General features: G+C 41.8%; 1 protein-coding gene across 1 annotated transcript; it reads left to right on the top strand.

Moving 5' to 3' along the window:
- Positions 1 to 7,751: 7,751 nt before the first annotated feature.
- vwa5b2 (von Willebrand factor A domain containing 5B2) lies at positions 7,752 to 20,259 on the top strand. The gene is made up of 20 exons (XM_013911553.1): positions 7,752 to 7,890; positions 9,225 to 9,431; positions 10,161 to 10,386; positions 10,487 to 10,644; positions 10,893 to 11,024; positions 11,112 to 11,236; positions 11,324 to 11,500; positions 11,611 to 11,721; positions 12,339 to 12,541; positions 13,461 to 13,575; positions 13,939 to 14,124; positions 14,850 to 15,060; positions 15,143 to 15,468; positions 16,177 to 16,414; positions 16,501 to 16,842; positions 16,942 to 17,076; positions 17,538 to 17,666; positions 18,167 to 18,275; positions 19,085 to 19,208; positions 19,498 to 20,259. The coding sequence occupies exons 1-20, from the start codon at positions 7,752 to 7,754 to the stop codon at positions 20,257 to 20,259; spliced, it is 4,155 nt and encodes a 1,384-aa protein (XP_013767007.1).
- The last annotated feature ends 32 nt before the right edge of the window (positions 20,260 to 20,291 follow it).

The following is a 20,291-nucleotide window of genomic DNA, read 5'->3' on the forward strand; positions in this document are numbered from 1 at the left end:
GCTCCAGTACTAGAGCGCCTTTGTGTTGCAGCTTGTGAGCTGTGTGTGTGTTTTGGCAAGGAGGGTGTTTTGGCAATTTTCAACTGTTTTGACTTACTCTTTTGATCAGCTTCTAGGTTTTGTTGGGCTTTTCTTCTTTTGATCGTGATAGCAGCTTTTGTTTGATTACTTAGTAAGAAAAATGTATTTAATTGGCTAATTTACCCTCATGTCTCCTTTTTCAAACTGAACAAGTTGTGTTGCTTTCCCCCCATTACCTTAGCTTCATGGGGTATAACAACCAACTTTAGCAGTTTTTAAGAGTGATTATATTGAATAAAAACAAAATTCAACATGTTCTGACAACATGGAGCCACAGTCTAGATGGACGGACAAAGTGGTCTCTGCTGACAAACCCAAAGGAGGAGTACAAATTGGAGTCAACTCTGAGCCAACTAACCGGCTGAATGATAAAAAGAGCGGCTGCCCAATCTAGCAGAGCATTATCAAAGAGGGCCGTCCATTGCTGCCACAACCCAGCCCTGACAGTTCACACTGACAGCATTATATAGTATGTGTTAGTGTGTGACTGTGTGTTTATGTTTCAAAGCTTCTGCTTACGGAAGTTCAAACACTTTGATACTGGAAAACCGCAAACAGTCAAATATGAAAACACGAGACTTTAAAAACCACTCTGAGTTAAACAAACTGCGCTAATTGCACTTCTTCTTTTTCAAGCTTTGCTTAGACATTTGTTAATGTGCATATGTTTTGTGGTACTCATTGTGCTCCAGCCCCCTGTATGCACTCGTGCGGCATGATGAGATCAGAGAGCAGGTTCGGGAGGAGCAGAGCGGGACTGAACAAACGGGCGGCACTCTTTCATCCCTTCCCCATTTGCTGTTGATGTCCTTTGATTAATTTGCCTTTTGATGAATCTTCCTTCATCTATCTACCAAACATGGAGCGCTCTCTTTTTTCCCCCTGCCAACTTCTACATCTGTGATGTTCTGTTCTCCAACGGTTCCTTTGACACATTTCAGGATCTTCAGTTTAAGGCAAAGGTTTTGTCATTCTGCTTGTTGTTATTGGGATCTATGAGTGTGAAAGAAGAAAGAAAGAAAGAAGCTTTGCAGGACTCTGTGTAGTCATGTGAGAAACTAAGCACACCCCAGCTTCATGAGCAACTTGAAGCAATCATTCACTGTGTGAATCAGTCTCTCACATGGTTGTGTAGAAATTTTTCCCACTGTGCCTTTCAGTGTTGCTTCTTTTCATTGAGCTTTACAGACATTCACCTATGTACAGATCTCCAGTATTTCAATCAGGCTGAGGCCTGATTTGCTGCTGTGCATGGGATCATTGTCCTTTGTATTTTAATTTGGGCCAACCTTTAGCTCTCAGACAGAACGCCTCACATTTGACTCTAGAATCTTTTAGTTTAACACTGTAAAGTGCTGTGGCTGCAAAATAAGCCCAAATCAACATCCCTCCTCTACTGTGCTTGACAGCTGATGTGATTTGTGCTGGTACGCAGTATTTGATTTCTTTTCCAAATGTGGCACTGTGCACCATGACCAAACATCTTCACTTTGATCTCATCTATCCATAAGACATTTTTTTTTCTCTTTAGGAGGCTTTCTGCTGACAATCCTTCCAAACAAGCTTGTTCAGTCTTTTTCTAACTGCTGTCATGAACTTTAACATTTAACGTGCTAACTGAGGCATGTAGAGTCTGAGATACGGCTCATGTTTTGCAGTTTCTCTGAACACTGCATGGGTGAATATGCTGAGATGTCCACTCCTGGAAAAACTGGCGACTCTCTTGAATGTTTTCCATTTGTGAATACTATTTCTCACTATAGAATTATGGCCTTCAGATGGCTTGGAAATGGCCTTATAACCCTTCCTATTTAAGATCAATAATGAAGTATTTCCTACTCAGTGTTGTGTTAGCACACACTTGAATATTTTAGACCAGCAAACTGCCTCTGCTTTTATAGAGGTGCTCACCTAAGCTGATGAACAGTGAATCAAGAGCATTTGACTAGCAGCTCTGGGCTTTAATTAAATTAATTAAATTAAATTAAAACTCCAGCACTCAACCAGACAGTGGACGGAAATTTCACTTTTCTGTGACGCAATAAAGACAGGATTTAAACAGTATTTTTAAAACTGCTTTTTATTATTATCACATAACAAACAAAATTAAGATCAGATTGTGGTCTAGTGAATAAATGACTACTTTAAGATTGTTAGCTTCCCCAGGTTTCAGGACAGATCAGTGTAGCTGGTATAGTTTTAGGACCTGTTGGCATTTAAGGTTATTCAGTGGTCTACATCTGTCTCAGGCCTTCAGTGAAGCACTGACTAAAATATATTTCTCTGCAATCGATACTAAAAGCACCACTCTCCTCGGGAGAGTAATGTTTTATTGAGGAAATATGAGAGGTCTGTTAGAAGCAGCAAGGAATATACTAGCTTCTCTGCAGAAATTCACATGGATGCACATCATCTGCTGAACAGTTCACAAATGATTTACTGAGGGGTTCACAGGCTTTTCTGTGGTTGGCTGCTTGAGCAGGTTACATTGAGAAAACGCACAATGCACAGCACAGCACAAACTCACACTACAATGCGACATTAACAACAATCGTGTTGAAAAACTCCCAGGTATTGTGTTCAGTTATGAAACCATTCCCCCCCATTGTCTCGGGCCGAAAACAATTGAAATCTAGGTCAGTGGGGTACGCAACGGAGAAGAGGTTCCCAACATTTCAGCACAGACAGACACTTGAACCTCATGACAATAGTCAAGCAGAAGCAGCTCGTCTGCACAGGCCTGTCATTGTTAGACATGTTGTTAATTAGATCTATTATGACCTCAACAATCACATTAACTGCCATTAAGTTCACATTAACCACCAACTGTTCGATAATGAAATCTCCAATTTACGTAAATGGAGTGAGAATGATGACATGGCTGATTAAGTTTATGTGGAAACATAGCTCAGATCATCTTTCCTGATAATAATTCAACCACGCACCCATGATCTTCTCATAAAATATTGCATTTTTAGGGAAATAGATGGAGTTGTTAAAAGAGTGGCACGGAGATATAAAACTGTGCTTAGCTATGGTTTGAAATTGGATACTCTGAATCTGTATCTTTGTATCTTTGACCTTGGAGCCACATGTGAGGGGTGAAAAGCTTTTTCTTTCAGTCACCCTTTGCTAAATGCTTTGAAACTACTTAGCATCTTCTGGTTCATGTACCTGCAGGGAACGGGCAGTCTGTCTCTAAAATGTGTATTTCTCTGTGCTGCGTGCTTTGGGCTCCTGATCACTGAAATAAGGCCACACTTTGTTGCATCAAAAACGAAAAAAGACTAGCAGCCAGCTGAAAAAGGAGACAGGCTGCAAGAAGAGAATCCACAAGCAGCAGCTTTGTAAAGACTGACATCTAGTGTCACAGCAGTGAAACCTCTTGTTTTAATAGTGCTGCAGTTCAGTCTGGTAGAGTATTTACCCTCTGCTAAGATCCAGTTCAATTTATAATCTTCAGTTTTTATATAACAGAAACCGAAAAAACAAAACTACTTATATAAGATCGTGTTAGATATTTAAAGCCTGTAAGTGACTGTGTTCCTTAGACTATATTGATAAAAATAATAAAGTAAGAAACTGCTTTTGCTTTGAATTGTTAATACAAAGTTACTTAACAGGCCAATGTCATTATTCTTATTTTAAGCTTCTTCAAAGAAATCCATCTTTACTTCTACAGCTAACTAGCTTAAGCTGTTAGCTTGTATGCTTTCCTCCAGCTTCGGCATCTTTGGACTCTGCAAAGCTTTCAGCTTCTTCTGATCCAACACTTTAGGCTGGATTAATTTCTGTTGTTTTAGATCTGCTGTATTAATAAAATGGAGTTAGCCTGACAGTTAATATGAATTGGTTATTATATGCAGACATTTAATACTTCACGTTTTTCCATTTCAATAAAATAATTCTTTTCAGTTTAGGTGTACTCAATATATTATTTGAATGGCTGAATATAGTCTATATCGGTCAGCTAAAGGAGCAACTAGAATCATCGCAGCTAAGTAGCTAAGCTAGCCTAGCTAATAAGCTAGCTAGCTGTAGGAACATCATAGGGATTTTTTAATTACTGTTTGGTTGCTCAAGTGTGATCATTTATTTAAAATGCAACATATTAATAAAATTTTTACATTTACATTTTCACACAATTACAGTTATACTGGATTTAAAGGCACAGGGAAGAAAGGTTAGCCAGATCACCCCATGCTCTCTCCCTATACCTGCCTTTGTGTTTCTGTTGTACAATTCACAAGCAAAAAAAAGAGTTTTAGCAATGTACTCGTATTCATCATAAATAAATCCAAATATGGCATTTTAATATGTGCTTATTGGATGCACCATTTAATTAATTTAATGATAAAGAATGATGCAATATAAAAAACAGACAGTATTGTACAGTGTCTCATGTCTTCCCATGAACATCAAAAACAAACAGAGTGCTCTTCAGGTGAACTATCAGGAGATGGTACTCTACTATGCTGACCTTACCTGCTTCCTTTCTCTTTGTATGTATCTGCTTTTCTGTCTCATACACACACACACACACACACACACACACACACACACACACACACACACACACACACACACACACTTACACCTGTACCACATTGAACTGCCAAAAAGTAGTGGATAAAACTAAGCAAATAAACAAATAATCAATAAAACGAATACAGTTACTTGTCTTCCAAAATGTTCTATCTATATATCTGCTTACATATGTGACATTAAGTTTAGCAGTGACAGAAATGTTTTCATTTTTTAAGTTTCTTTAATCAGCATTTTTTTGTGATGCTCTGCCAGGCCTTTTCTGCAGCTGTTTTTTGCTGCTTGTTAGTGAGTCTCTCTGCTTACAGTTTCGCAAACAGTAAAAGACGTCCAAGCTTTAAGATTGTTACATTTCTTTGCTTAAAGAAGCCCCTGGTTCAGTTTGTCACTATCCCCCTGTGTTGTGTGGCGCCACGCTATCACTTTTGCAGCAGTTGACTGAATCTGATCAGCGATTAATGCCCTAAATTTAGTTTCATGAATATTAGAATTTGCATCATTAGTGAACATTAGTGACCCAGTTCCATTTGCAGTCATTCTTTCCCTCTGCACACTCTACCCATTATTTTTAGTTAAAGTTCATCCATTTTCACCTGGCAGTTTAATCAGGCCTTTCTGTTCTTGAGTTACAGGTTTGCATCCTGAACTAAAACCTCTTTACATTCATGAAGGCGCCTCTCATACTTATATAACAATGAGCTTAATTTGCATAGCTAGAGTTTCTGTCAAATTCAAAACTCCAGAACTTTTACTGCTTTCACTGTCTAACTAGATATGAACCCAACTGTGATGCTCTTTTAACACATTTTTAATACTTTTTAAAATTCTGTAAAATTGATATTTCAAACCATGGTCTCAGATGACAGATTGAATTAATTTTTTAATTCTTTGCAGTGTTAGACCCAGTGAAATGTAGACTGGAGGACAAAAACCTGTTCCTTCCTTGGTGTCACCTCCCCATGCCTACTGCTGCTGCTGCTTCTGACTGACCTGTTGGGAGAGGCAGAACACATCACCCCCCCCCCCCCCTTTTCTCTCCCTAGCCAAACCATTAGCCATGAATTATGGTGCTGCTACCATCACGGCCAATTGTCTGGATGAAAAGCAGGCTCTGCCTCACTTACCGATCTGAGCTTTTGCCTCAACATCAGGTTCCCGATCATAGTTTCCGATCATCCCCTTGGCTCAGGTCAAAGCAGGTAAGCAAATGACATTTCACATAACAGGAAATGTGGGTTCGTGTGGAGATGCATGCTGGTGATTGATAGCAGCAGTGAGACCTGTTGTTAATCTGAAAGAGTCATTTTAATGCGTTGCCAGGCAATGAAAACACATTTGTACAGACTTTATGTAGCTACAGTAGATGCATGAATGGGCCAAATAATCAGTTGTACATGAAGATGTTTTTATCAGCTATTAGCTTTGTACCATATTTGTTGTTCATTAATGAATATGCATTTGTGACAGTGCTTTGTGACTTGACTTTCTTTATAGGGCAACTGCTGGATTTATGGACAGAGGCAAGGAGAGACAGAAGGAGGGAGCGAGAGAGACAGAAAGGGAGGGAGGGAGAGCAGAAAGCAGTATCTGTTAACAGGAAAACTCCTAACGTATCACTTGGGAAACCCGCAAGCAGATGTGGTGGCGGAGTGATGCAGGGACTGGACAGAGAGGCAAATTAGCAGACACAGCACAGTAAGTGTTCCTGGACGATTATTTTGCTTGTTATCTGGGGATTGTAACTGTCATGAGGAGACTGCAGTGTTGCCCAGAGCCAATTCGCAACCACCTCTGCTACTGCAAACACCGGACTGCTTGATTAAGTCTTGGCAAACAAACACAGGATCATCACTTTCTAAGATTTCAGTCTACTTTTAATGCATACAGTTTGAATAGTGGGTGCCATGACGACTTTTCATGCACCTGAATATGTTACAGGATATGTTGCAGTATTTGTTTTCATATTTCATATATATATATAAATATATATATATATACATACTTGTTTCAGGCACAACTCTTGAAGGTTAATATGTACATGCATACATAATTTTCATCTTTATTCTACAATATGTATTATATGCATGCACACATGCACACACTTACTGTGTAAAGATGTCATTATCTGTGTCTTACTTTTTTTGTCAGCAATAAACCTAAACAGATCTTCTATCAAGATTATTCATTAGCTTTGTCAGAGATCTTGTTCTGAATAGCCCAAAGAGGGCCGCTGTTGTACTTTTCCTTTCACGTGTGTTCTAGCAGTATTACTTTGCCCCACTTTGACAAACCAGGCATTTATTTGCTTGTTATGCACTGAGAGCACAGTAGCCAGATGGAGGCTGTTGATCTTGTTAGAAAGGTAGATGTGAAAAGACCATTACCTTGAACACAGCAAACACACACACACAGACACACGCACACAAATGCACCCATGTGTGCATACTCAAACACACGTACATACACACACACAGAGTTTAGTTCACCCTACCACTCACTAAGTAAGCTATACATAGGTTTCAGCACCTGTTGCACTTACAGTTATGAAGTGATCAGTCATGAAGACTTATTGAGTACAGTTTTAATTACATACATGAAAATTAGGACATATCTTAACAAGTTTTAATACTGTATTATTTCTTCCTGCAGTTAGAAAAGACTGAAGTATGGCACTGCAGTTTTAAGAACATGTGGCTTTGCATAGAGATTAGCAGCTAATTGCAAATGCTAGGCATGATGCATAATGGAGCAAGTGCTGACCTGCAGTGTTAATGATTAACCAAGCCTGTTATACTCCAGCTATCACAGTTGGTTGCTACGAGCTTGAGGAGACACGATAGGATGTTAGATGGCCAATAACTGATATGCCTGCACATATAAACAAGAAATATATGGCCTGCGTTGTGTATACACATAAAATTGGGAACTTATCTGTTTTTGTTTAGTGTTAATTTGAGCAGCAAAAATCAGGTCTGGTTTACAAGGATCGTTGTAATTGTGCTCTGAATAGAAAATGAGAGAATTTAAATGCACACTCACATGTTCCCCTTCCTGTCTGTGCTGGCCATTTGTGTACCTGTGTTTTGATCCAACCAGCAGGGCAGAGGCTTAATTTTACAGAAAAGATGGTGGGGCTGAGAAACCGCTCTACATGGGAACCACTGCTACTCAAAGCCTCCTGCATCAAATCTTGTGCTAATGGTTGCTCCATGGGCATCACTGCGCACCTTACCTATGCCAACGCTGACATAGAGTCTGTAGAAGGTGAGTACTAACTGCCAAGTTTAGTGTAGCTAAACTGTGATATTATAATATACCACGAGACACAAGAAAAATAGTTTTTGAGTGCAAAGGATAATGATAATCCCAGATTAAAATTGGGAGTGGGACAAGACTTGGCCCGTGAGGAACACCAGATACTTTGAAGTAAAGATGAAGAGTAAAAATCAACAAATCTCTTTCATGTTTATTTGTACTTTATCATTATCAAAGACATCTAAAACCAACATGACCAAAACTGGCCATTCGATGAAATAAACAAGCAAACATACAATAGTAGTATAACTATTAATTTTCTGTATATTCAGAATAACTGACAAGTTTTTTACTTCCTTTAATAATCAGGAGCCCCTGTATGAATGTTCCAGAAGACTAAACATAGTATTTGCTTTGCCCCTATTAAATTTGTTCAAAAAGCTGCCACTGTCTTACACATTATATGCCACGAAGGCAGCGCAGCAGGAGCTGATGGCACAAAACAACTTTAAGTCTTCTCCCTAAGTTTTCCTTGAAGTGTTTACTTTATTAAAAGCCCTTGATGCTCGCCTCTGTCAGTGCGCCCCAGGGTGGCTGTGGCTACAATGTAGCTTGCCATCACCAGTGTGTGAATGGGTGGATGACTGGATATGCAAAGCGCTTTGGGGTCCTTAGGGACTAGTAAAGCGCTATATAAATACAGGCCATTTACCATTTACCATTTATTCAAGTCAAGTAAGATTTTCTGCTTATCTTCTACTTAATGAATACCTTACAGCCAGTCAAAGTGATGCACAAAAGACCTAACTTACCAAGTAAGAAGAAGAAAAGACCTCAGGTAGCCAGATTTATTACAATAAGTGAGGAAATTAAAAAAAACAAATGTGTTTGTTGGATTCATTCCTTTACGACAGAGTAAACTTAGCACAAAATGTAAGGTAAAAAGCAAAGCAATTGTTGTTTATTTTACTGCTGAAAAATATCTTTCAGTGAAAAAATATCTTGTTCTTTGAAGGAAATTTGGTTAAGGAAAGCTGGGAGAAAGACACGCAGTGACCAATCTCAAGGGTAGATTTGAACCCAGGCTCTTCCATAAACCCTACAACAGCTCAGTCACCTATTCAACCCAGCAAGCTAAACTAGTATCCTGACAAAAGAAACGTATTAAGGTTTTCCATATTATGTCTTACCTAAGAAGAGAACTTAAGGTATGCAACTGGCTCCAGATCCCCCGATCTTAGAAATATCTACTGTACTTATTTTACTTATGAACATTTCTTTAGCAAAAGCCTGTTTCAGTTTTATGTGTCTTAGCAGCTTGTGTGTCTGTAACCTTCATCCAGGTGTGTTCATATACCCTCTCGGTGAAAAGGAGGTTGTGGTGGGCTTTGAAGCCGTGATCGCAGGCCGGTTGGTTGGGGTCCAGATCCAAAGCCGAGGAAAGTTAAAGGACTGCTGTTTGGACTGCTGCCCTGGAGTTGGTCTTGAAGGGAATGGCCTGGAGTGGGGCTGCTGTGGGAGCCCCAGTCTAGACATGCAATGCACCAACGGTGAGGGGGAGGATGGAAGAATGCCGTGAAAGCAAAAATATTATGTTGAAGTTGTTACATTTTTCTCTGATACAATTTCAGAATTGTAAGGAATAAACATTAGAGTTATACCAGCTTGCATTTAAATATATATAATATTATAAATGATATATAATATTATTTATGGATACTGCTGCAGACATGATTCATTGCTTCTCTCCTTGCCGACAGTCTAGCGCAGACGTAGAGAGGGCTATCTGAAAAAGCCATCTTTACACTTGTGAAATGCATATATTTAGTTTGAAAAGCCCTTGATGCTGATGCTGATGCTGCATGACACTAAAGCAATAAAATCGGCTTTTAGCTTATAATAAAAATGTTTTATATAACTGCAAAACATTTGTGTACTGATGCTGCAGTAATAATGTGGCTTCAGTACGGTAAGTCCGTTCTGTGTCAGATGGGGAAGGCCATCTGATCTGGATCCCTGCCTAATGTTGTAACGGCATTCACTTAGTAGAAACATATCTACTTAACTGCAGACCACAGAACAGTTTATTTAATTCAGCTGATGGTGATGGATCATTCTGAGTAAATACCAGCAATTAATGTGCATTTGTGTGCTAGGTTTTCAATCATGTGCTCTTTTCACATTCATCTACATGTATTTTCATATTTATTAATGATGTCGCAGACAGTCTTGAAAATTTAACATAAGGTTCTAACACAACATTGTATTTTGGGCTTTAGGACATCTGATCCTGGATGAGGACCTGGAGAGAACCACTTTCATCGTGGGCACCGGAGTCATTGGCCCCATGGATATAGTGTCGATCATCATAAGCACGACACTAGAACTTCCCACATTAGAAAACGGAGCCATTCGGATCGTCTACCCCACACTCCTTACCCCGCTTGTCACTGGGAAAATGACTCCAAGCAAGAGTGAAAGTGGAGGGAAGTCTGATGAAACTGGGTATTTATCAGACGTGGACTCCTGATTTTTCCCCCCACTTCTTTCATATTATTTTCCTAAAAAACTTCCCATTGTGCGCCTTTTTTTCTTGTTTTTGTAGGGCGACCAGTTGTTTTGGTGCCACCTCAGGAAAACAAGATCGGATCGTGCACTCTCAGCAGCAGTGTGCGCACGCCATCTTCACCAGCCCAGCTGTCAACCTGGCACCTTATGAGCTGAACTTCCAGCTGCTGGTCAGAGGGGCCTGTCTACTGGCTGGTACTGCCTGTCTCCTCAAATAAGGCTGATTCAGTGGTTTTCATCTCAACCATTATGAAATATGAGAACAGCAGGCAATCTCATTACTGAATAAAATGAATAGCTTCATAGGCGATCTCAGTCCAAACACAGCCAGACGATGAAACAGATTTAATCTTCACTAGTGTGTGCTGTAAAGAAAAATTAACTCATTCAAAACATTGTAATATGTTTACTGATTTTCATTTTTTGCCTCTCTTTATTGATAGGACTGGAGAGCCCTACTCACGCTCTGAGGGCAGATGCAGATCCAAGTGCCCAAAGTGCCTCTGCCACCTACATCACCTTGGCACAGGAGCATCCCTATGACAGACACATAGAGATTATTTTGCACCTCAGCGGTGAGCGATGACAAAGTGGTTTGGGAAGGTCTGAACTTTTCATTGCTGTGATTTTCTTTTTATTCTGACTTTTAAACCCTTCCTCAGAACCTCACAGCCCCTTGGTCATCTTAGAGAGAGGCAGGCTCTCCTTCAGCCAATATGAACAGCAAATCTGCTCCCGTCGAGATTTCATCCGATGCACCCGCAAGGATTCAGAACCTGAAAGAAAGGTTTGCTCGTTTTTTCCTGCTGTCAAGCATTTAAATACATCTTAAGACGTTAAGCTTTCATTGCTGATTTTCCTTCTTCGCCTGCAGCTGGAGTTTGTCAGGAAGCGATACCACAAAGACATTCTGTGCAGCCCCGTGTTGATGCTCAATTTCTGCCCCGACTTGCTGCGTGAACCTCTGGAAGTGCACAAAGCCACCAGGGAGCTGCTGTTTCTCATTGATCGCAGTGGCAGCATGAGTGGCGCCAACATCCAGCGTGTGAAAGTGAGCAGTAGTCAAAAGCATGCAAATAAAACATGAAGTTCAGATTTGAGAATGTATATATATGTATATGACTCTGGCTCCATCCTGTATATGCTTTCTTATTCTGACAGGAAGCCATGGTGGTGGCACTCAAGAGTCTACCTTCTGGCACAATGCTCAACATTGTGGGATTTGGTACCACCATCAAGCCCCTGTTCACCTCCAGCAAGCTTTGCACTGATGTCAGTATTACCTAGTGAGCTTTGCCCCTGAATTGGGTATTTTTAAAAGATTTTCAGTGTTTTTCATGATATCTGTGAATCCCTTCCAGTAAACGAGAACACACGGAGCATTTGAATGATGTTTTTCTGAACACAAAATGTCATTCAGTCGTTCAGGACTATCTGTTCTGTTTTCTACTCTCTAATCAGGCAATAGGTCAGTTCTTGGGTTGCCTTAGTAGCAGAGTATCAGGTTTTATCCAGACCTGGGGCTGCAAGCACAAACAGTCTTTCCACATTCTCCTCGCCATATGGTGGCCTTTCATGCATTTTCACTTAGGCAGGACGTGTCCCTCCATCTCCTGCTCTGACAGCTATGTTTATCCACCATGTGAACTGAGGTCATTTTAAGGCAGGTGCTAATGTGTGTTTGTTTGTGCTGTCTTTATTAGAGAAGGGTTGATTTAATTTGTTGCTTCCCTCACAGGCTAATTAGTGCATCTGATAACAAACAGTAAATTTATCCTGGCAACATGTTTGCACAGGCGCTGCGGTTCGACAGGAGTTGTTTGCTTCTCCCTCCTTTACTCAGGATCTGATTGCATCCCCACTTTAATCACTTGTGTGTTTGCGCGCAGGTCACACTAACTCGGGCCTACGAGTACGTCCAAAGGATGAGAGCTGACATGCGAGGCACCAACCTGCTGGGGGCGCTCTTCTGGGTCTATCAACAGCCCATGCAGCGCTCGTACCCTCGCCAGGTCTTTATTATTACAGATGGATCCATCAGCAATGTAGCTAGAGTGCTGGAGCTAGTACGCAGAAACGCGTGTGCTGGCAGGTATGGATATTATGTGCGAAGGAGGGTACAGAGGGAGCAGCTAGTTATCTATCATGACAGACAGATAAAACTGACAATAGTTGCAACAGCTGGTTAATAAAAATGCAATATTAAATAAACCATTAAATCAGTGAGGTTAGGAAGCAGGAGATAAGTAAAGGAGAGTGAATGGAGGCAGAACCAGGTGAATGACATGACAGAGACAGTATATGGGGGAGGACAGCAAGAGAAACAGAGCGTGGACCCAAGCAAACAGTGATCATAAAGACCTGAGAGCAAAGCTCTGTGGAAGAAAGACAAGAAAGGCTTGAAGCATTTTTCAGCCCCGCCCAGTAATCCCGTTAAGTGCTCTCCTCTGCAGTAAGAGTCACGCCCCTCTGGTTTTCCCCAGATGCAGAATGACTTCATTTATGCCTTATTAGTATTCGCCTGTCGGACTGACTTTCTCCACTGTAATTTTTCGCTGTCCTTTAGCAAACTAGGAACACGTTTGTTCGTTTCTTTATTCTTATGGAAAACATCTAATTCTGCCCAGTGTTAATTAGATTGCCATCTCACTGCAGTCTGCACCTGAGAAGGTGTTGTACATCATTTTGAGCTTCTGTTTCCATATTTAGCCAGCCAGACTGCTGCTCAAGAACTCAGCCTTTTTCAATTATTCCGTCCCCTGAGCCATTTAAACTCTTAGCGAGCCAAATGGCTGGTGATCTCCACCAGTGTCTGTTTGATGACTCTACATTTTCTATTTGTAAGCGACATAGAAGCAACATTTTAGGTTATTTTCAGGCTACTTCAATAGACATAAAAAATAAACTGTTATAACACAAACAGTGAAAATCATCCACAATTTAATATCATAATTAAATTTTCTCTTGTGACGTGATAAAAATGTAATGTACACACGGTATCACCTTTGCAGATGCTTTGGCTTAGGCCTTGGTCCACGAGCCTGCAGGAGACTCCTGCAGGGCGTTGCCAAACTGACAGGAGGGACTACAGAGTTCTTGGATGATGAGGAGAGACTCCAGCCCAAGGTCAGCAGCGCTGCAGCACTGCCACCTATTGGAGTGAAAAGAATTGCAAATTAATTAAAAGCAAAGTCTTGAAAGAATACATATGTAAACCTTGGGGCATTACATTAGCATTTCAGCATAGAGAAAAACAACTAGCAGTTGTAAAGTGTAATAACTACTCAAGCATTTAATTATAATTTAGAGTTATTTTACTTTAGTATTTTCATAGTATGGCTTTTATAGTTAGTTTAACAACTGTTAGCCATTAAAGATATACATGTGTAAGTTTAAGTTTACCAATTTTTTAGCTTATGACAAATCTCGGGAGAAGTGTTTTTTAAATTAGTTTGATAAGTTTACTTCTTCTCCCCATTTCTGCAACAGTTAATCAAGTCCCTGAAGAAGGCCTTTGAACCTGTTCTGACTGACGTACGGATCGACTGGTATCTGCCAGAAAACATGGAAGCTCTTCTTACACCCAATGAAATCCCTCCACTCTACCCCGGGAATCGCCTCATAGGATACTGCACGCTTTACGACATGACCAGTTTCAAAGCAAAAAAGGCAGAGGTATTACTCTGTGTGCATTACCATGTAAAATATTAAGTCAGCACTTATTTGTTTATGTTGCTTCAAGTGAGTCAAATGTTACTGTATTTTTACAGTGTTCTTGAGCAAGAGTTCTCCAGGGTTTCTGAAACTCTTGCAGAGTTTATCTTTGGACATTTGCTGATTTTTCGCTCGTTGTTAGTCCAGTCCTTGTAGCTGACCAACTTTAGAGCTATAACTGACCTATGAATCATTCAATCATAAATAACACACCAAACTAAATGGATGAACCAGTCTTGTGTCTCCACATAACAGACAACTTAGCAAAGAACAAATGTTAAATTGTATCTTTAGGCACTTTGTTCCCATTCCTTTAGTTGAATCTATGACAAATGTCAAAGATAACACAGTTTGGCAAGGATAAAGTATTATTTTTGCACCTGGAAACCTATTCCTGAAGATTACTTAGAGAACCTATGAGAACGCTGCCAAAGACAGTTCAGGCTATGTTGGAGAAAAAAAGATCGTCATACCAAATATTGACTTTGTAGAATTCTAATGAGTTTCAAACTCTTTCTTTTTGCTTTATAAGCTGTATTTTTGTACATGTATATTTTAATACATTGCTGAAGCCATTTCCAGTTTTTCTACCAAAATATGCAGAAGTGAGGGTTGGCCCCATATTTTTGCACAGTACTGTACCATTTTTTAAAATGTAATCTTTGCATTTTATTTTTTTGCTTCAGGAACAGAGCTACAAAGATTTACTTCGTGGTTCTACGGGTTCAGTTTTTGGCCAGTCGAACGATGAGCTTTCACCTCCTCCTGCCTCTGAGCTCATGCCTGTGGTGACATGTGCAGATGGCACTGAGTTGGAGGAAGCACTGAGGGAAATTTCTAGAGAGATATCCTCTGAGTTCTCCTGTGCCAAAGACACAGACACAGGCACCAGTCCAGGTTGGTCACTCATCACGAACATTCACATTTGCCAGCACACTTTAAACCACAGTGGCTAACAACAGGCTTTTGTCCACTATAGGTGTGGAGTTGGACTGGTCCAGCGATGTGAGGAAGAGGATCCAGGAGAGCTCTTACATTCAGGAGCAGTACATCCTCACTCGCTGCTCACTCAGCAGTGAACGAAGTCTGCAAACGCAGTCCCACTCTCACATACATGCCTCAAATTCTGACGGGGCCTTTCTCTCCAGCTGTCACTGCTCTGGTCCAGTGCTCGATACAGGGTCTCTGCCCCAAGGCCTCGAGAAGATGCCCCCTCCAGAACAGAGATCAGCCCTGTCTCGCTGGGCAGACTCATCGTGGCAGCAAGACCTTTCAGTCAAATCCCCAGACAGCGGGACCAAAAAAGTAAGACTAAAGACTGACAGACTTTTTTTTTGGAATTTAGTAAGTAATTGGGAACACACAGACAAAACAAGACATGAAAATATAACAACTATATATAACTATAAACTTCTATCTTTCCTTTGGAAGAAAGATCATATCAATTAAAAAGACTGCTTATTTGAGTCATGCACAGCTGAAGCACACAGTCAGTATATCACAGGAGGTCGCTGCAAAGTTATTCTTGCAACATGGCAAATACATTTCAATCTAATGACCTTAACATAGGCAGCACGGTGGCACAGTGGTTAGCACTGTTGCCGCACAGCAAGAAGGTCCTGAGTTCAATTCCACCATCAGGCCAGGGAGTTTGCATGTTCTCCCCGTGTTTGCGTGGGTTCTCTCCGGGTACTCTGGCTTCCTCCCACTGTCCAAAGACATGCACTTAGTGGGGATAGGTTAATTGGTTAATCCAAATTGCCCATGCGAGTGAATGTGAGTGCGAATGGTTGTCTGTCTCTGTGTGTTGGCCCTGCGACAGACTGGCGACCTGTCCAGGGTGTACCCCGCCTCTCGCCCTATGACAGCTGGGATAGGCTCCAGCGCCCCCTGCGACCCTGAACAGGATAAGCGGACGCGAATGGATGGATGTATGGACCTTAACATACTGCAGAGAAAAACAAAATGATACCCAAACCTACTTCTCTTTGCTTGTCCCCTTTTTACAACCAGAACGGGTGTCTGGATGGAGCTGAGGAGTCTCGTAGGAGACAAAAAGCACTAGCACGTTCGACGATGGCAGCGCGAAGTTTTTCGTCCCCCCAGGGTGAATTAGAGATGCATCGGCTGAGAAGGGCTCTGGAGAGGGTCTCCTTTGACCAAACACTGGGAGGGAAGCTGGAAGAAAGTGACGGGGAGACAAAGCCAACACCACGAGGGACAGCGTCCCACAGAAGCCTCACCGACTCCAGTAAGTTTCACTGCAAAGAAAATAGGATCATATTTATTTATTCAGTCCCGTAAAATTTCTATCCTATTTTTCGCTCTGCCCCTTAGATGGACTCTTGTTTCCCGCCTCCCCTCTGGACTGGGACAGTTTCACAGATCCAGAGTATCTCTTCGCTGCTGTCCCGCCTGACAGTCCTCCCCCAGGCCAGTGCCGTTCCCTTATTCATGGTGTCCTGAGTGGCAGGCCTGTGTCCTGGGAGGTCACTGTAGACCTGGGGCACCTCTGGACCCCTGAGAGTCAGGACATTGAAGTAAGTGGGGTATATGGAAGGGGAGGTGAAGAAGGAAGAGGAGGGAAATCGTGGCAGGAGATCATTCACCAACTGACCGCTCGCTCAGTTATAAGAGACTTTGAGAAAATGGCAGAGAAAGAGAGCGACATTGGACATGGTGGGCGGTTTACCGGTTGCTTTTTCCTACTGATTAATGTGCCGTTATCTCCAAACTACTGTGCATCTCTTACTATTCCTCTGTTTGATGGCTTCTTAGGCTCAGCGAAGCGATATCGTACAAAGGCTATCCAGACAAGTAAGCACTGTAACATCATCTGTATGTACACAGCCTTCACCACCACTGACAGCAATCCCAACAAAGGCTTGGCTGACATGGATGTGCAAACCACAGGTGTGCCACCCACCAACACACATACACAGAATAAACTCTCAGCTCAACTTTCATCCAGGAAGTTTTGTTTACTTGTCAATGATAATAAGATATCTGTAAAGAACAATCCTGATCTTCTCATTGGTGTTATGAGGAATCAAGCATTAGAATTTGTCTTCTCTTTGAAGCCTGGTTTTATGTGTATGCAAGTTTAGAGCATGCAGCTTGAAAGAATTTGGCAGTAACAGGTCTGTATAATTCTGTATTTGTGTCTGATCCCCCTGACCTTGATTTGGATAATGGAGGGATGGACGGACAGACGGAAGGAAAATCAATAGCTCTTCTGAATTCTCTAACTTAAGGAAAACAGTGCTAAGTGAATTACAGAAGCACCATTTATATGTTATTTTTATTTATTGTTGCATTCAGTTGATATTTTTAAGGGTCCACATTGTGTTCTGTTTATTTGTGTGTGTCTGCAGGGCTACATTTGGGAAACAGGCAGGCTTTTCAGTCAGGCATTCGTAGGCAGAGGACTTATTCTGTAGGTCTGGGCAGACGGCACACCACTGGAGACAGTGCAGAGGTGGAAGACACCTGGAACTCTACAGGTAAGAACGACCGAATGATGCCAGCACCCATTTCTGTTATCAAGACTTTAGGTCATCAACAATCTTTGTATCTCTCAGACAGAGATGACACTCCTGCCTCACCCTGTAGTGTAACATCCTGGGACTCTAGTAAGTACTGCTGTCCGTTCGCTCAGGGAAAACTCTGGTGTAAGTAGTCTCGAGGATCGAGGCTTCTGAAGAGAAAGCTGTGGTGAGAAGGAGAAAAAGGAGGACCCCTCTCCCCCGACTCCATTACACACACAACTTGTGAAGAAGCTCTTAAAGGATCAGTTCATCTAAATAAATCTTCCTTAACTTTATTGGTATCCAATCGCACAGACATATTTGCTTTTATTCATTTAGTTCCAGATCCATGTAAAATACCTCTGATCAGTTTTGTTTAATCTGGATGAGCTGAGCCTTTAAGCACAATCAGAAAACACCACTTTTATCACTGAGCTGATAAAACAATACAATTTAACGTTTTAATGTCATCCCAGGTGTAGGGGGCAGCTCCTACTACACTACAGCCATGGCAACAGGCGCCCAGAGCACTCGCTCACAGCGATCTATAGAGAGCAAGTCAATGGAGAGCTTCTTTGGCACCAGGTAAGACTTTCATATTAAACTCTTTTAACAGTTTGTGTGAGACTGACAAAGATGCAATAAAATAAACAGCATGAAAGGACTAAAAGGCGCTAAAAACCCCTAAGAAGTAAGACACGAAAACAAATACTGTAGTTTCTTGAAAAGCTCCTACTTTAAAGTTGTTCATGTATACACTCCTGTTTGTGCACATGTTACTTAAATGTAAGAAATGAGCCACAGCATCACCACTCTGTTTACCCACATCTGTAAATGTCCTGAGAGTGACTGATGGGCCATTTACTGAAGTTTAAGAGTTAATAAATATGTGAAAACAACTCGGCCCTGGAACTCATACAGCACAGACCGTAGGTTCTAACCGTGATTGATGCAGTGAATGTTGTTCAGGTCAGGGTTCATCTTTTCACGCAGGCATATGGCTGTTCACTGCAGCTGCACGCTAATTCAAACCCAACAACCCTTACACGTGACATGTCTTTAGCGACTCCCATCACAACAAAGGTTTCTAACTGCAAATTGTCAAAAGTTGTTGCAAAACTCACCGTTGTAGTGAATTCTGATGTAGATTATACGGAAGTATTCATAGGATTTCTTTTTTGCGAGGCTCCTGTTAAATCTGACACTCTGAATCCATGTAATTTGTCTTTTTGTTTAGTTAGCCGTAGTGTTCTCACTGAAACAACAGTGTTATAATGACATGCAGACCACAAGGGTGTACGCACAACTCCCACATCTCCACTGGCAAATTGCACTCTCTTTAAATGTTAGATTTTTTTTTTTTAGCGTACCTATTTTGTTTTTTTTAATTCCAGGTTCCCGCTGGGCAGGCTCAGGTCCTCCATTTCATCAGGAAAGCAGGTGCCTGTCAAGTCCCACTGCTTATCTGCCGAGACTGAGAAACATCCTGAAAGTGAAGCTCCAGACTACCTGCCCCTGGTGAGCTGTGCCAACATGGAAAACAGTGAAGTGCTAAAGTTGTGTCCACTTTATTTGTTTACCCAGCACACAATACATACCATCAGCTCCCAAATTCATTCTGCAAACTCCTGGAGTCAGTCAACATTTATAGGCAGAAGAACTTTGGAAAGTTAAACCACGTGCTATGACAAATAGTGTGCAAAAGAGAAACACTGCCACGTTAAAGGCAAAGTGCATTTACAGCATCGCAATACTGTGCACTCATCTTCAAGTGTGCTCATTACCCATGTCTGTTATGACTCCGCAGGTTCGTCTGCAGCTGGCATCAGGAGCTTTTCTTCTGACTGAGATCTACTCTGACTGTGTCCAGATTCCTCTGGACCGCCTTAAAAGAGCATCGCCATACAGTCTCCACCGCCGTAGTCTCAGCCCAGCCTTACGCTGCACATCTCCCAGTGCTCCATCCTTGTCCACTAGTGCCAAACCTCCTGGTGCTCCCTCTGGTCACCACGTTACCTTCTCTCCTTCCGCTTGCTCCTTTGTCAGACCAGCCATTCCACCTTTCCACCACACTCCAGAAGATACTCCCCTAATTTTGGAATCGAGGCTTCGCCGAAGATACCTCTCTGAACAAGACCCCGTCACCTCTCCCACTGACCTCCCCAGCTCTGAAGAGGGTTCTTTGGAGTTATCCATCAGCCCCTTTCAGAACCAGAACCTCGGCCAAGCAGACAGTGGCCGTGGGTCAGAGACAGATATATATGAAGGCTCTACACCTGAGCAAGCTTACCTCCAAGGGAGCAGCCAGTTGGCTCAAGAGGATCTGGAGGGCTCAACTTGGGCCACAGCTGTGGCCCTAGCGTGGCTAGAGCACCGGTGTGCCGGCTACTTTATGGAGTGGGAACTGGTAGCAGCAAAAGCAGACTCATGGCTGCGCTGTCAGAAGCTGCCCGAGGGACTGGACATGGCAGGGCTTAAGGGAGCAGCCAGACAGCTGTTCCTGCTGCTGCGCCACTGGGATGAGAACATTCAGCTGAACATGCTGTGTTATAACCCAAATAATATGTGAGACAATCGTCTCAGAGGAAACCAAGCCAACTC

The sequence above is a fragment of the Pundamilia nyererei genome, unplaced genomic scaffold (assembly GCF_000239375.1).
Source record: "Pundamilia nyererei isolate P.nyererei 1_Seehausen unplaced genomic scaffold, PunNye1.0 scaffold00004, whole genome shotgun sequence".
NCBI classification, from domain to species: domain Eukaryota; kingdom Metazoa; phylum Chordata; class Actinopteri; order Cichliformes; family Cichlidae; genus Pundamilia; species Pundamilia nyererei.